The sequence below is a fragment of the Halichoerus grypus genome, chromosome 8 (assembly GCF_964656455.1).
Source record: "Halichoerus grypus chromosome 8, mHalGry1.hap1.1, whole genome shotgun sequence".
Classification (NCBI taxonomy): domain Eukaryota; kingdom Metazoa; phylum Chordata; class Mammalia; order Carnivora; family Phocidae; genus Halichoerus; species Halichoerus grypus.
Genome location: NC_135719.1, coordinates 48,769,700 through 48,787,487, shown reverse-complemented (window position 1 = coordinate 48,787,487; position 17,788 = coordinate 48,769,700). Strand labels below are relative to the sequence as shown.

General features: G+C 42.5%; 1 protein-coding gene across 2 annotated transcripts in view; it reads left to right on the top strand.

The window, feature by feature from the left end:
- Positions 1-4,659: 4,659 nt before the first annotated feature.
- Positions 4,660-17,788, top strand: part of HACD3 (3-hydroxyacyl-CoA dehydratase 3) — a 40,664-nt gene continuing 27,535 nt past the window's right edge. Inside the window, exon 1 of one of the 2 annotated variants that reach the window (XM_036087198.2) lies at positions 4,660-4,881. In XM_036087198.2, the coding sequence (XP_035943091.1) occupies positions 4,795-4,881 (87 nt within the window). In that variant the 5' untranslated portion in view covers positions 4,660-4,794. The remainder of the gene's footprint in view (positions 4,882-17,788) is intronic. The other variant, XM_078079196.1, reaches the window with a different exon arrangement.

Sequence of the window (17,788 nt, the reverse complement as noted above, 5' to 3'; positions counted from 1 at the left end):
AGGTTTATGATTTGTGTAAATGCCACTGAGCAGAGTCCCTTACTTCTCTTTTGACTTTTTTCTCCCTATTCTGCTTGGAAATTTTTTATTTAGTTTGCATATTATTCCAAATATTTTATTATATTTTATCTTATTTGTTTCCTTTGTATTTAAATTCAAGTTAGTTAACATGTAGCATAGTATTGGTTTCAGGAATAGAATTTAGTGATTCATCACCTACATCTAACACCCAGTGCTCATCACAACAAGTGCCTCCTTAATGCCCATCACTCATCTAGCCCATCCCCCGCCCACCTATTGCAAATAATTTCTGTTTTACATGTGCATCCAGGTTTAAAGAGAAGAATTTGATGTCTCTGTTCCCATCATTACAACTGCAGCAGAGCAAGGGTTACCAAATCCCAGCCCCCTAAATTGGGAAGTCTCAAGGGTTATAAAGAAGCAAAACAAAAACACAAGATATTTCCCTGTATTGCAGCACTACGTAAAGTTGCAATTGGAATTTTTGAAAAAATTTTTATTTTTATTTATATAAGTAGTCTCTACGACCCAACACGGGGCTTGAACTCACAACCCTGAGATCAAGAGTCACATGCTCTTCTGACTGAGCCAGTCAGGCACCCTTGTAATTGGAAATTTTGTATTTTTTTTAATCATAAACATTTCAGTATTGCTAGTTTCTAATTCACCATTTTGCACTGCTGTATTGTTTTTCCATTGAGTAGTTATACTACCATTCATTTGGGCATTTTCCTTGTGTAATTCCCAATGTTTCACCATGGAACACCACGAACATCTTCACCATGGAACACCACAAACACCATAAACCTTTCTTGAAGTTATTTTTATTTTTTTAAAAGGTATTTATTTATTTATTTATTTAGAGATAGAGCACACGAGGGGGGAGAGGGGCAGAGGGAGAGAGAAAGAATCTCAAGCAGACTCCCCTCTGAGCACGGAGCCCAAATGGGGACTTGATCTCATGACCCTGAGATTATGACCTGAGCTGAAACCAAGAGTCAGACTCTTAACAAATGCATATAGATAGATAGATGATTTTTCCTCCTACTATTCCACTATTTTTCACACAAAGGGTAGCATACCAACTGTCTGCACCTGGCGACCAGGCAGGCAATTCAGAGAGCCAAGAATTACCAGGTAGATCAAACTGAATAGGATGGAAAGGCCACTGCTCATACCCAAGGGGTCATTTTGCACATTGTTCTGGAGTATGGGTTGACAAACTGAGGGGAAGTTTTTTTTTCTGTCAATGACTGGCTGCAGTGCCCACCCTCTTGGAACAGCTAGGAGGTTACAGGGATATGAGCTGGGTCCACCCAATGCCCCAGTAGGTGCCTGGGCTGACGCAGTGAGTCTCCCTCTCCGCTCAGCTTTGTGCTGGCTAGATAGACAAACATGATTTTCATTAAGGATATTTCTCTGGGTGATTCTGGGTGAGGCACAAGACAGCCAAATTCTATAGCTCGTTTTCTAAAACTTCTTCCGGGAATAGAAGATTCTGTAAAAAGGTGAACAAGGAGAATGGGCCTGATCACTTGTCAGAGGCTGGAAAAAAAGCCTTAAGCACTGAGCATGTGCTTCATTCACAGCAAGTATTCAGCAAATGCCTCCTGTGGCCTGAGAAGAGAGAGATGGCCCTGGCCCTGGGGTGGAAAGGTTGCATCTACAAGGTAGGACACATAGACAGTGCTTCATTTGCATTTTATTTGACTAGTATTATCATAAAACCCTCAGCCTTACTTCCTTCATTCAGCTTGGCAGTGTTACTTGGCTCTGTCTTTTTATCCCCTCTGCCATCTTTTAGTTTTATAGTTTACCCAGACGCTACTCATTCCTCTCTCTATTTCAGTTTTTATCTTACTGGATTTCCCCTGGAGAGAGGGGTCCATAAAAGCTGGTCTCTTTGCAGGAAAATTTAGAAATAGCTAATAAGATCATCAGAAAGGGCTGACTCTAACTCTCTCATTTGATGGATATGGAAACTCAGGCCAGTAGGTTAACCATGGTGGTTAGCTGAAGCAGGCTGGATAGGCCCCCTTCCTTTGGACCTTCTTATGGAAGATCTGAGGCAAAATGTCAAGATTCAATCTTCTAGCTTATCAATAGCTGTCACCTTGGATGGAGGTCAGCTGATAAGCCTCAGGTTTTAACTACTCTGAATTGAAATTATTTTACTGTTTATTACATACCCACCACCAGAATGGCTAAAATTAGAAAAACTGAAAATACCAAGGAAATAAAGCAACTAGAACTTCAAACATTGCCTGTGGGTTTGTAAACTGATCAGAACACTTTGTAAAACTGCTTATCTCCTGTGTCAACTATACTAAAAACAAAAACAAAATCTGCTTATCTACTAAAGAGATAGCCTATGTCCTAGCATTTCTACTTCTACATATTTATCCAAGAGAATTAAGCACATTTATATACCAAAAGATAGGTACAAAAATGTTCATTGCATTCCATTTTTTAGAATGGCTAAAAATGGGAAACAATGCAAATGTCCTTCATGAAGAGAATGGATAAATAATTTGTGCTATATTCATACAATGAAATACAACACTGGAGAGACAAACTAAAACCATTCCATTTATATGAAATTCAAGAACAGACAAAATCTACTTTATGGTGATTCTTGGAGGAAGGGCTGGGAGGCAAACGTATACTAAATGAGAGAACCCCGGGGATGCTGGAAACGTTCCTGATCTTGGTCTAGCTGGTAATTAATTACACAGATATAAATGTAAGTAAGTAAAAATTCAGCTTAAGCTAAACATTTCAAATTTGCTCATTTCCTGTATACCTCAATTTTTAAAAAGTGTCCTATATTGGATCTGCATTGTATTAAAGACAATGCAATAAAAACACTTTTATCATTTCAAAAATATTTTATTTTTAAAATTCAAGGTTATCAAGTTTACTTCTTTCGTTATCCCATACCCAGCAGATTGCATCACCTCCAACCAGTTTGCCTGCTATCAATTCCTCCTCACTGACAGGTGGGTCTGCCAAGCACATACTTGATTTGGCTAATCGCCAGTTTAACAAAGGTCCCTGGCTGCTATGTGTCTGTGGAATACAGGACAAATACCTCACTGAAGCAAACAAAGACTTTCTTAATTCACTCCTTATCTGCTTTTTTGGATCAAGGGTGATTTCTTTTTTCTTTTTTTTTTTTTTTAAGATTTTATTTATTTGACAGAGAGAGATACAGCGAGAAAGGGAACACAAGCAGGGGGAGTGGGAGAGGGATGAAGCAGGCTTCCGCGGAGCAGGGATCCCGATATGGGGTTCCATCCCAGAACCTCGGGATCATGACCCCAGCTGAAGGCAGACGCTTAACGACTGAGCCACCCAGGCGCCCCTCAAGGGTGATTTCTATTCTCCATGTCCTTAACCCCTAGCACACAAAACTTTCCACATTTCTTCACCTTTGAACTCCTGACCCATATTTCCACTATCCTACCCCTGCTTCTTTCTCTATCAAATTTCTCCTCACATTTCACTGTCCAGCTCTCAACGACTCACTTTTAAATGTCCACCGATTGTTTCCAAAACCCTCAGTTCCCACCATCCTGACTTTTTAAGCTCCGTGCATTCACCATATTAAAACCCCCATATTTTATACTATCTACCCCCTGAATTAAATGTTTCCTGAGAGCCCGCATCATTTCTCTTCATCTCTGGATCCCTGTGCTCAGCACTTTGCTAAACAAATGGGTGCTATCAGAACTGAATTATAAGTTTCATTTTTGTCCCAGACTTCTGGTTTTCACAGTAATGTTGCTTCCTATTAAATTCTTCACTGTGGCAGACTCAGGGATGAAAGTGGATACAGACGAGATAGCTTAAATTAGACACTAATTAGTGTTGTATCTAGTTTGGGTTTCCTATTTTAAGAGAGACAAGTCTCCTGCTCTGTCCAATAGGATAACCGCTATTATGTCGCTATTTAAATTAAGTAGAAGTAAATAAAATAGAAAACTCAATTTCTCAGTCTCACTAGCCACATTCGAGTACTCAAAAGCCTCATGTGGCTAGTGGCTACCATACTGAACAACGCAGAATGTAACATTTCCATCACGACATAAAGTTCTACGGGACTGCGCTGAAAATCTCTGGCCTTTACGCTTACGAGATCTCCCCTCTTAGAACACCCTTCCACCCTCTTCCCACAGTGCTCCCCCTATAACCATCACCAGCCTTACTGTGTTTGTAATTGCAGGGTTCCAGGACAGCAGGGACTGTGCCTTACTGTTGTAACTCCAGTGTTTAGCTTTGAAGCCCAGCGCAATTAGTAGGCGCTCAGTAAACGTTGATTTAATAGGTGATAGGACAGGAGGGACCTTCCAGATACACCAGTCCCAAGCCCTTTCCCATGCTGATCAGTCCTTTAGGTGTCTCCAGCACTTTTCATTTTTTAAGCCTATCTTAAAGCATCGCCCTGGAGAAGAGAGAAAAGCGCCATGCACGCACCTGCTGATTGGCAATTGCCCAGGCAGCCGCCTCACGCTCTGGCGTCACGGGCCAGTCGTACCTTTGCTCGGCTCCGCCCCCTCCCGAACCCAACAGAGGCCAAGCGCTCACGGCGACACCGCCCACAATCTTCATTGCGCAAGCGCAGCCTGCGAGCGTAGGGTGTCTCGAGGTGGCCGGGTGCCCGCGCTCGAGAGCGCGGGGGTTTGTGGCCTGCGTTCGGCAGGCTCCAGTCGCCCACTCTCCGAAGCAGCGAAGCGCAGCGATCCATCTCCCCGCGCCCTGGGCAGTGTGGCCATGGAGAATCAGGTGCTGACGCCGCACGTCTACTGGGCTCAGCGACACCGCGAGCTGTATCTGCGCGTGGAGCTGAGTGACGTGCAGGTAAAAGCCGGTGCGGGCGGCGGGACGAACGCGGGGTCTCAGCTCCCGGGACCTTCCGATCTCCCCCATCCCCTTTGTCCCGGTGCGCGAGGGAGGGCTTGCGGTGCGCCAACGGGTTCGGCGACGCGGTGCGCTTTTGGCGTCCGGGCCGGGGCAGGGGCTGGCCCTCGTCGAGGAACACTCGTAGACCCCGGGCCTGGGGCACAACCCCCTGAGGGCTGCGGGTACTTTCGGATGCTGCGTGAGTCCTGTGCGGCTCTCGGAGGCTGCCCCGGGGCCTTCTCTTTGTTCACAGCCTGCGGCCTGATGGAGCCCGCGCCCGGCCCGGGAGGCCTAGCCGTCGGGGTTCGGTTTTGCCTAGGCCCTACGAGGCATAGGATGAGCTCTTTGGGCCGGGGGTGCAGAATGACGGTGGCTTGCTGTGTCCTGGCTGGACGTCTTGGCGCTGGCCAGAGGGGTTCAGCCAGGCCGGTCTGCCGTTCACAAGGCCCGTCGCAGCTGCCCCCAGAGGGGCCACACCCACCTTCCAACCGTTCAGTGATGGAAGTCATTCTTGTTAATTTTAATTTTAAAATCCGGAAGACCCGGAGAAAGTGATTTTCCGTCTGTTCTGAAGGCTGTGAGCTCAGGTTTGCGGAGTTGCATAGAGAACTTAAAAATTAAGTTACATAGAGCATTTATGTTTGATTTCCTTAGCTCCCTGTATGAACAAGCCCATGCCTCCTAAATGGTAGAGATACCAGGACCTGTGGACCCCCTGCCTCTGTCCAAACCATCCAGGATTCCAGGTTTTGAGAAACTGTGGAGTTTTCAGTCTGGAATGTTCTTTCTTCAGTCATCCTTACTACTTCTCCGTGACATCTATGGCAATTTGTAACCTCCTTCACTCCACCTAACTTTCGCTGCCTTTGACTCAGTTGGTCATATTTCTATCTGTCCACCTGTCTGGCATATTTCTTGCAAAGTGTAGGTGCTCTTTGGGTGTGGATTTGAATTTGTTGAGTTGAATCTTTGTTTCTGGAATTTAAACCCATTTTCCCATTGACACATAAAGACAGTACTGGCCAGAAAGCCTTTAGATAGGATAGGACAGTGCATGGTGTGTCATTTTAATGTGTTAAACCAGATTGAATTATACTTTTGCATCAGAAGATGAGTAAATGGTCTGTGCTGTCCCCCTCTACTCTGCTCCAGGGTGTTGCAGTAAAGAAGGAAACAAACAAAATCTTTGTTGATGGGGATCAAAGTCTCCATCTGGAGAGGTTTCTCAGTAACTGTGGAACATGTGTTATGACAGTCTCTTTTTTAAAAAAGTAATTTAGCCAAGTGTTATGTAGACAGATTAAACTCAGGCCCTTCCCTCTCTAGATGTTATCATGTAATAAGGACGTAGTGTTCTGGGATACAAGCTGCAAACACTTAAAGTTGTTTTTAGGGGAATAGGTGGGTGGTGGTGGTGGAAAGAAATGGAAATTAGTTGGACAATGAAAGAATGCATCATGTTTATGTTTGTCTTGAGAGATCTAAACCTCTTTGTTAAGAGATATGAACACATGTTAATCATATTTGGTATATTTAGAAATATGAAAGGTATACATTTGAAATGTATTATATTTAAGGAAATGCAAAGGTGGAGAAAAAAATGGAAGATTCTTTTGGAGAGAGAAATCCTTTTATTTTTGGGAAAAAATAAATATCCCCCCCCCAAAGCAATGTTTTAATACCACTCATAAAAGAAATCCTCTACCATGTGTGAGGTACTAGAGATTTACAGATGAGTCAGACAGCCTCAGCTTTCCAAGAGCATACTATCTAGAAGAAGCATATTATCATATACAGACAAAAAGTTTTGTGTAGGAGTATGTTTATTGGTAGAATTGAAGTTGAATATTAACCAGGTCTCTGCTGTTAAAGGAATTTGTTACCTCTCTTATGTTTAGTTAGAAATGACTTCCAGAAATGAGATGAAGTGTTCTTGTCAAACTGAGATTGGAAGAACGTTCCAGGAAGAGAAAGGCGTAGACTCTTAGGTTGTCTGACTTGTACCGTGTCAATGCACTGCAGCCAGAGACTGCCAGGGAAACACCTGTGGTTAAACGAGTTGGGTTTATTACTCATTTCAGCAAGGGAGAGCATAGCCCATGGGGGACAATGATGTCTCATTAAGGGGGTTAGACCTGATTATAGGATTTGGATGCTGTCAGAAAACGGGTAATTCTGTGGCTGGTTATCAGACTAAATCTTATCTGTAGGGAGGAGAGACTAGCAAAAGAATAAAAGTAATTGGTAGAGAAGTCGCAGTCACTCATTTTGGCCGAGACAGAAAGGACGTCTGGTATTTTGGGAGTGGCATAGCAGCCACGTTTTTGTCTGTGCTTACACAAAATTATGAAATGACTTTTGCCGGGGCGCCTGGGTGGCTAAGTCGTTAAGCGTCTGCCTTCGGCTCAGGTCATGATCTCAGGGTCCTGGGATTGAGCCCCGCGTAGGGCTCCCGGCTCGGCAGGAAGCCTGCTTCTCCCTCTCCCCCTACTTGTGTTCCCTCTCTCGCTGTCTCTCTCTCTGTCAAATAAATAAATAAAATCTTAAAAAAAAAAAAAAGAAATGACTTTTGTCTCATTTTGTCAAGGTTTCAGAATAACCTTGTCCAAGGTTGGTATTCTGTGCCATTATGTCCAATTGGAGAATAACAAGGCCGAGCTGTGAGTGACAGACCACCCTCTGAATGTCAGGAGCTGCTGTTTTTGTTTTTGTTTGTTTTGTTGTTGTTTTTTAATTTCTCACTTAATTGCTCAGTGCGGGCTTGTCGAACCTGTGATTCAGGCTGTGGATGAAGCAATCCATTTTTCAATGAAAAGCATTTGTGGAGTGCCTACTCCTAGCTCATTAAGCTAGGTGCTGGGTTGTTGGACAGCTCTCTGTTACCCCCTGCTTTCTGGTGTTTTCCACAGTTACTGAGTTTTAGTGTTGAATTCCAATTTGGGGACATCAGCTCTGCTCCCCTCCCTTTCTGAGACACAGAGAACTGTCCAGTTTTCACATCTCTATTCTGTCCTTGGAGGTACAGGGCTAGTGGCTGCTGAGAAATGGCTGTTAATGTGAGGAGGGATGGTGCTCAGTAAAGACTTCCAACAGCAGTCTTGTCTGTGTTTGAGGTAAGCAGTAGCAAAGATGTCAGCTGGAGTCCAGGGGGCCAGGGCAAGGCTATTTTCAGAATAGAGTTTATTTTCAAGATAAGCATAATAGACAGCTTTGTGCCAACAACCATAGTTGTTAAAGCATTTGTTCATTTATCAAGGTTTTGGTTTGTTTTAGTTGTATGTGGACAAAGTGCATACCTTTGGGAGCTGTTTGACAGATACTGTTCTTGTCCTTACTTGATAGACACTCTGGTAGAAAGAGGGGTAACCGAAGATAGGGGTGAAGATAGGGGTCTTGGGCTTCTACTTCCTACCTGGTGGCCATGGATAATTCACTTAATCCTTATGTCCCTCAGTTTCTTCATCCAGATAAATGTGAAGGCACTAATTCACAGGATTGTTTTGAGGTCTGAACTAGACAATGGATTTGAAAGTGCTTTGTAAATTCTAGTTTGCTATTCAAGTGAAAGGATTATTATTGTTATATTAAACCTTAGATGAGAGAGAGAAACACAAAGAGCAATAGGATAGGGTAGAGTCTATGAGCAGAGTTATCCATATATGAAAACGTACAGCAGAGGTGGCTTTGAATATTAATAGGGCAAAGGATGAACCATTCAGGAAATTGTTTGGGGACAGTTAGTAATCCAAATAGCGAAAGATAAAATAAGATCTTGCCTTATGTCATACATAAAAGTCAATTCCAGGGGGGTTAATGACCTGAATGCATAAAGCAAAACTACTAAAAGAAAATATAGGAGACTATCTTTATGGTATTGGAACAGGGAATAATGTGTTAAATAAGACACACAAAACATAAATCCTAAAGATTAACTGATGTAAGACAAGCTTGAAGAAGATATCTACAGCACATATCACAGACAAATGACTAGCATCTGAAATATATAAAGAACCACCTACAGACCAATACGAAAAAGACATATTACCCATTAGAAAAAGGGGCAGAAAATATAAGCAATTCAGAGTAAAAGGAAACAAGAATGGCCAGTAAACCTAAAAAGATGCTTGATCTCAGTTGTCATCAGGGACATGTAAATTAAAGGAATAGTATTTGTTAGAATATGATAATATATTTCTTAGATTGGGAAAAATGGAAAGTCTAACATTACCAATTGTTGGTGAGATTGTTCAGCAGTGGGACATTTTTTTTTAAGATTATTTATTTATTTGTCAGTGAGAGAGAGAAAGGAGAGAGAGCACAAGCAGGGGGAGCGGCAGGCAGAGGGAGAAGCAGGCTCCTCGCTGAGCAGGACCCTGGGACCACAACCCGAGCCATAGGAGACGCTTAACCAACTGAGCCACCCAGGTGCCCCGCAGTGGGACATTTTTATACAATTTCCCCCTGCCCAACCCTTTTAAAGACCACCAGGAACAGCTTGTTTTTTTTAAATTAAATTAAATTTTATTTATTTAAATTCAGTTAATTAACATATAGTATATTATTCATTTCAGAAGTAGAGTTCAGTAATTCACCAGTTGTATATAACACCCAATGCTCATTACATTACACATCTTCCTTAATGCCCGTCACCTAGTTACCCCAATCCTCCACCTCCCTCCCCTCCAGCAACCCTCAGTTTGTTTCCTGTGATTAAGAGTCTCTTACGGTTTGTCTCCCTCTCTGATTTCATCTTGTTTTATTTTTGCCCCCTTCCCCATGCTCCTCTATTTTGAGAAACATCTTGTTTTAACAAGTGGGTTTATTGCTTGTTTCGATGGGGGAGAACACATTTTGGGAACACATTTGAGACGTGGGGCGTCTCAGTAAGAGGGCACTAGAAATAAGTGATTATAGGATTTAGGCTTTGGTTGGATGATTGGGAAAGGGACTAAGGAAGTAGGGATTCATCTTAGATGGCGTGCTGTTAGAGAGTGGGGACAATTCTATGATTGGATATGTTTTGGATGACATAGCGAGTGACTTCTTCTTAGACAAAATTATGAGTTGACCTTATTTTGTGTCATTTTATCATGATCTCAGAGTAACCTGAGGTGGTTTGGTATTTTTTGAGATTGTTTATGTTTAATAGGAGAGCACAATGGCCTTGCTGTAAGCTTTAGACCAGCTTGTAATAATTTTGAGATCTAGCTGTGAATGTCAGATCAGTTTCAGATATCAGGGCTGCTTATTTTCTTTCTTTCTTTTTTTTTTTTTAAAGATTTTATTTATTTGACAGAGAGAGAGAGAGCACAAGCAGGGGGAGCAGCAGGCAAAGGGAGAGGGAGAAGCAGATTCCCCACTGAGCAGGTAGCCGGACATGGGGCTCAATCCCAGGCCCCTGGAATCATGACCTGAGCTGAAGGCAGACGCTTAACCGACTGAGCCACCCAGGTGCCCCCCATCTTCATAATTTAGAGTCTACTCTTCTGAATCACTTTTCACCTCAGGGATGTCACGGTCTATGTTTTCCCACATAGTATCATCCTCCGTACCATTAAGGACTAGTAAATGCACCATTTCTGGAAGAGTGCCTTACTGTTATCTCTGGCATTTTTTTTTTCAAGTCATCATGACCTATTTATAAGTTTCAATGCTGGCACTTTCTGGATCTGACCAGAAGATGTCAAGAAAATATTTCCAGACGAGAACCAGGACTCATACTCCTTCCTCAAAGGCCCTTTAAGTGGCTTTTTGACTGAAAAACAGTTGCAACCATCTAGTCACGCCATCTGGAATGATAGCCAGTTCACACACATTCAGGCAGTGATAGGCGTGTTACGGCTGCCACTTGGCCAAAGCACTTACTTGTCAGGTGCTGCTATCGATTGTATTATATATCCTGATTTTAGAGATACTGAATTGGAAAAAAATGTGCATTTTAGAATTGAAGAAATGTAGCAAATTTTGGAATTGTCAGTTAATAAGTTATAGTATTTAAATTCCTGAGACAGGTTGAGCTCACCCAGGTAAAGAGAATAGATCAGAGGTTACCAACTCAAATGCCCAAAATAGTGATGAGGAGCCCAGGTGTCTTTTTGCCTTGATTTGAATCTGGGTCTTGCCCCTTGCTGATTTTGTAATCTCGGGCCTGTTATATAACCTCTGTAAGCCTCAGCTGCCCATTTGTAAAATCCTCATAATAATAGTACCTATTTTATAGGGCTTTGTGTGTGTGTGTGTGTGTGTGTGTGTGTGTATGAGCTAGTAATGTGGAACACTTTGAACGGTACCTGGCATCTAGTGAGAGCCCAGTAAATGTTTGTGAAGTGAGCTGGGTGGGGAATGTGGTTAATTGGAGAGGATAGGGTTCATCCTAAAGGGAGAGCTATTGTCATGCAAGAAGGCAGATTGAGGTTGGCATCTGATTTTTCTAATTTGTGAAAGAGAAGCTAGAAATCCAGATTTTTTTTAAATGTTAAAAAAAAAGTCCTTATAGTTTTACACTTGACTTATTCAACAAATACATGTAAAGGCTTACTGTGTGTGTGGGAGTCTTTCAGACTCTGAGACTTGGGCAGGAGGAGCAGATGGAGGTCCCTCCTCTTATGAAGTTCATGTGCTGAAACCGCTGGTGGTGAAAGAGTGACAGTAAAAGTGAACAAATTCATCGAACAGTTTCAGATTAATAACATTTTGGAGAAGGCATAAGAAGACCAATCTGAGCAGGCATCATGAGAACTGCCACAGATTGGGTTGTCAGGGAAGGTCTCTCTGAGGAAGTGAGCAGAGACCTAACTGCGAAGAAGCTGTGCGGAAGTACGAGGACGAATGTGGCAGAGAGAAGGGACAGCTCCTGCAGAGTCCCTAGGTGGAAAGCACTTGCTGGTGAAGTCAAACTAAAAATTAATACACACATAAAACAAAAGCAATTCTCTGCAGGCCGTATAAAATACTGTGGCTTTAATTTGGCCCTTTCACATGCCAATTTATGACAGAAAACTGATAGATATTAAAAACTGGTGGTGGGGCCTCCTGGGTGGCTCATTTGGTTAAGTGGCTGCTTTTGGCTCAGGTCATGATCTCAGGGTTTGGGGATAGAGTCCCGTCGTTGTTGGGTTCTCTGCTTCTTCCTTCCGTTCCCCCCCATGTGTGCGCTTTCTCCCTCTCTCAAATAAATAAAATCTTTAAAAATAAATAAATAAATAAAAACTGGTGGAGATAGGAAGGGTTGAGTCCTGAGCTACTCAGCCATTGAGAAGTTGAGCAGAGGAGAAAGGACAGCAAAGGATAGAAAAGGAGTAGCCTACACGGCAAAATCCAGACGGTGCCCTGTGGTGTCCTAGAACCCAGGGGACAGGAGCATTTCCATGGGATGCAGTCAGCTGTGTCCAGTGCTGCTTGGAGTATGATGAGACTATATGTCTGTTGGATTTGCCAGTATGGAGGTTATTGGTCTTGATAATAACAGTTTCAGTGGAGTGGTGGGGATAGAGGCTAGACCAGAGTGGATTTAAGAGTAAATTTATGGTGAGGAAGAAGTAATGATTATAGATAACTTTTATTTTATTTTATTTTTTTTTAAAGATTTTATTTATTTGACAGAGACACAGAGAGAGAGGGAACACAAGCAGGGGGAATGGGAGAGGGAGAAGCAGGCCTCCCGCCGAGCAGGGAGCCCGATGCGGGGCTTGATCCCAGGACCCTGGGATCATGACCTGAGCCGAAGGCAGACGCTCAACGACTGAGCCACCCAGGCGCCCCTATAGATAACTTTTAAAGAAGCTTCCTCTTGGTGGGGGGAGAGGATGAGCAGAGTAATCAGTGGTACAGTGTTCTTGGAGTTCCGGGAAGAGAGGAAGGTTTTCTTCCTAAAGCATGTGGGCCTTGAGCTTTTTTTTTTTTTTAAGATTTATTTACATATTTATTTTTGAGAGAGAGAGAGAGAGAGGAGTGGGGGTGGGGGAGGGGCAAAGGGAGAGGGAGAAAGAGAATCCCAAGCACACTCCCTGCTGAGTGCAGAGCCCCACTCAGGGCTCAATCTCACGACCCTGAGATCACGACCTGAGCTGAAATCGCAAGTGGGTCGCTCAACCAACTGAGCCACCCAGGTGCCCCTCGAAGTGCATTTTTAAGTGTAAGTAGAATTTGGATCCAAACAAGGGGGATTGCAGGGGATGTGTACTAGTATCTATACCCTGTTGAGTATATGCAGCTGTAAAAAGGAGTGAGACCTCTATGAACTGATGAGGATTGATCTAGGTGAAAAAAGCAAGGTGTGTGAGAATGTATATTACATGCTACCGTTAACGTAGCATATAAGGGATATAAGAATATCTGGGTATATTTACTTAGTTTTTGGAAAATGTGTGTGCACACATATGGAGGAGGATAAACCGGAAACTCCTGAAATGCTTACCTGTGGGTGGTGAGTAGGAATGTGGTGGAGGGAGATAGGTTTGAGGTAGGACTTCTGGAGATACGTTTCTACAGTTTGACTTTTGACCGATGTGACTATTTTACATATTCAAAAATAGAACTTAATAAAAAAGAATACAGTGGCAAATCTTGAAATTCAATACAAACAGAATCAAAAGGACCTGTGTATGTAAAATTGATAACATAACCATCCAGATGAATAAGTTAATACAAGTAACTTTGCACAGTACTCTGGTTCTTTAGTAGAATGCATTCTTTTTTTTTTTTTTTTAAGACTTTATTTTATTTTATTTTTTTTTAAGATTTTATTTATTTATCTGAGAGAGAGAATGAGATAGAGCATGAGAGGGGGGAGGGTCAGAGGGAGAAGCAGACTCCCCGCCGAGCAGGGAGCCCGATGCGGGACTCGATCCCGGGACTCCAGGATCATGACCTGAGCCGAAGGCAGTCGCTTAACCAACTGAGCCACCCAGGCGCCCTAGTAGAATGCATTCTAAGAACAAAAAGAAACGTTGTACTTCACTCAGTAGGTTTATTGTCAGTAAAAATACTGATATAATTCTGAAACTTTTTGAGGATCAAATAAATAAATGTGTTAATGCTATTAGGAACCAAGGTTTTCACTGTAAGAAAAGCGATAAAAATAATAAGTAACAAGATGAGAAACTCTATAATAGTAAATTTGAATTGGAAATTTAAATATGACAGCATGACTTTAAAAATTCCTAGCTAGACACTAAAAATGAGCATTGAGTATACCTCAATGTGCCAGATCATGTTTTCTTTTCTCTCTCTCTCTTTTTTTTTTTTTTTTTAAGTAGGCTCCACGCCCAACATGGGGCTTAAACTCAGATCGGGAGTCAGATGCTCTACTGACTGAGCCAGCCAGGTGCCCCCAGATCATGTTTTCTAAATTACCATTCCTCGCTGAAGGAACTAAGGCTCCTTGAAGAAATGGCTGATTATTCCAAGTCTGTGCTAGAGAAAGTACATGGTCAAAGGCCACAAAGTCATGTCAGAATAGCATAGGAGCTGGTTTGAAGGGATTTCCACCAGCCAAATTTGTGATCATTTGAACAGCAAAAAGAATAAGAATAGTAGTGGATTTTGACAGAGGGAACTAAAAAAGAAGATCCATCAGTCCATAGTGATACTCAAAAGGAAAGGAAGATGGAGGTGCTGGGGCAGGGGGCGGGGAGGCAAGAGGAGGGGGCAGGAGGTGGGTGTGGTTACAAAAGGGCAGCACCAGGGATCTGGAACTGTTCAGTATCTTGACTGTGATGGACAAACCTACGCTTGTAATAAAATCGTATAGTACTTACACACATACACACAAATGAATACAAGTCAAACTGGGAAACTATGAATAAGATAAGTCGGTCCTATCAATGTCAATATCCTGACTGTAATATTATACTATAGTTATGTTAAAGTACTATCTTTGGGAGAAACTGGGCAAAGAGTACAAGGGATCTCTTGGTGTTATTTCTTATAACTGCATGTGGATTTATAATTATTTCAATAAAAATTTCAATTTAAAATATAAAGAGGGAACAGAGAGAGAAAGGGAAAACTCATCCTTACATAAGAATGCCAGCTAAAAAATGAAGAAGGAATGATTGAATTAGAAAATCATCTCTGTGCAACCTCCAGATCAGGCAAGGATTATCAGTGGATGACAGTTCCATTGGAGGAAAAAGTATAGTTAGAGAATAGGAGATTACACTGTTAGATTACTTACTAATTACAAAAGAAAAAGAGTACCTTTAAAGTAGAGGGTTCTGGCAATCCCCATCTCTTTTTTTTTTTTTTTTAAAGATTTTATTTATTTGACAGAGAGAGACACAGCAAGAGAGGGAATACAAGCAGGGGGAATGGGAGAGGGAGAAGCAGGCTTCCCGCGGAGCAGGGAGCCTGATGCGGGGCTCGATCCCAGGACTCTGGGATCATGACCTGAGCCGAAGGCAGACGCTTAACGACTGAGCCACCCAGGCGCCCCAAGGCAATCCCCATCTCTTAATTAAATGATCAAGGTGTGGCCTCCTCTTAGGATGCCTTAAGAAGTACTCATATCAAGAAAAAAAAAAAAAGTACCCACATCACCTATGAAATATTCTTTTTTTTAAAATTTTTATTTGAAAAATTTTATTTATTTATTTGACAGAGAGAGACCCAGCGAGAGAGGGAATACAAGCAGGGGGAATGGGAGAAGGAGAAGCAGGCTTCCCGCGGAGCAGGGAGCCCGATGCGGGGCTCGATCCCAGGACCCTGGGATCACGACCCCAGCCGAAGCAGACGCTTAACGACTGAGCCACCCAGGCGCCCCAATAAATAAAATCTTTAAAAAAAATTTTTTTTAAGTGAATTAAAAATTTTCAAAATAAAATATTGGGTTGAGACACTTTTTCGGGGGAGATGCCCAATACCCACCTATGTGTTTGATGATTCACTAGAAGAATTGATGGGATTCAGCATATAGTTGTACTCCTGGCTAAGGTTTATTACAGTGAAAGGATATATGACAGGATCAGCAAAGGATTAAAAACACAGGTGGAGGGGCGCCTGGGTGGCTCAGTCGTTAAGCGTCTGCCTTCGGCTCAGGTCATGATCCCAGGGTCCTGGGATCGAGCCCCGCATCGGGCTCCCTGCTCGGCGGAAAGCCTGTTTCTCCCTCTCCCACTCCCCCTGCTTGTGTTCCCTCTCTCGCTGTCTCTCTCTCTGTCAAATAAATAAATAAAATCTTTAAAAAAAAAACAAAACAAAAAACCACAGGTGGAGTGTGGAGAAATTCCATGTACAGGGCTCCTCATCCTCTGTCCTTCCTGTGAGGGTATACACTTGAGTTGCTCTTTTTTTTCCAGCAATGAAAACTGCAGTAGATCATGTATAATGTTTCTGCCCAGGGAAGCCTATTAGAAAGTCAGCACCTATGTACCCAAATTCTAGACTCCCAGAAGGAAAGTTGGTGTTTACCACTAGTCACCTTGTTTGTAGGCACAGTCTAGGCCCAGTGAACGAACTGTTAGGGGACGGAGGAAAGGCAGGTTTCTCGATGCCAGCCAAGGGCTGATCTTGGAAACAGTCCCTTATAAAGATAGCAGCCTCATGCTTGCCGTATAACTTTTTTTGTGTGCATATATTAATCACACACATGCGCAAAACTAAATACTAATGATTTAAATGAGATCTAAATGTCTAAAGGCTGTGGTAGCAGGTAGTTCACTGAACTCTGTAGTTCTGTCAGAAATTATGAAAATGGAATGAATTGATTTAATTGCAATTCACTCAGTAGTTAATGAGACAGTAGGGATTCAGAGATGAATAAGACATAGTCCCTGCCATCAAGGAACTCAAGTCTAGAGGGGCAGATAAACCAATAAACAATAATTGCAGAACAGTGTGGTAAGTATTATAATAAAGGTGAAGACAAAGTAGTAAGGAAACAATTTAATTTTATTTTAAAGATTTATTTATTTATTTGAGAGAGAGAGAGAGAGAGAGAGAGCACAAGCAGGGTGAGCGGCAGGCGGAGGGAGAAGCAAACTCCCCGCTGAGCAAGGATCCCAATGAGGGGCTTGGTCCCAGGACCCCAGGCTCATGACCTGAGTGGAAGGCAGACGCTTGACGGACTGACCCACTCAGGCACCCAGGGAAGTGAGTAGGAGGGAAGAGGAATTGATATTTGGCCTGGACTTTGAAAGATAAATAGTATTCAACAGATAGGGAAACTTAGAAGGGCATCGTAGGCAGAGGGAGAAAAGCAACCAGATTCTGAGTGCTTACTAGTTACCAGATTCTTTACATGTTATTATAATTCAGTTCTCACAACAATCTTGTGAAATAAACAGTGTTACTGTTGTTTTAAAAGTAATGACAGTTGCTGTGGATTTGAAAGTGAATGATAGAAATAAAAAGTGATATAACTAGGATTTGAACCCAGGTCCATCTAACTTCAAAGTCACCTTTTCCCCTCTTCCCTATCCACTCCTCTTTTTGTAAGCAAAGGCACAATTCCTCTACTAGTTAAAGATGGGCCAGGTTGTGCAGATCCTAAAAACAACTAAAGATGTTCAATAAAAATCTTAAAATCATCAAAGAGTGAACACGTTAGAAATTATAGTGGGAACTCTGGTAAAGCTGAGTGCTGAAACTGCTTTTGCCTTGAAAACATTAGCTCAGCTGAATGAACTTGAACTTTGGCTTTAACAGCCCAACAGAGTGCAGGGGACAGAATAAGACCAAAGCCCACCAAAGATACATTATATAATAGGAAACCCTTCTCCCCATAAACTACTTCAGAGGATTATACTCTTAGGGTAAGGGTGAACTAAAAGTAAATGCATCCCAGCTTCCCATCCCCAGAGGCCTTAGCACAGAGCAAAGTAGAGGAAAAGAGGTCCTTGAGCAGTTACAATCATGAGTTGGCTCT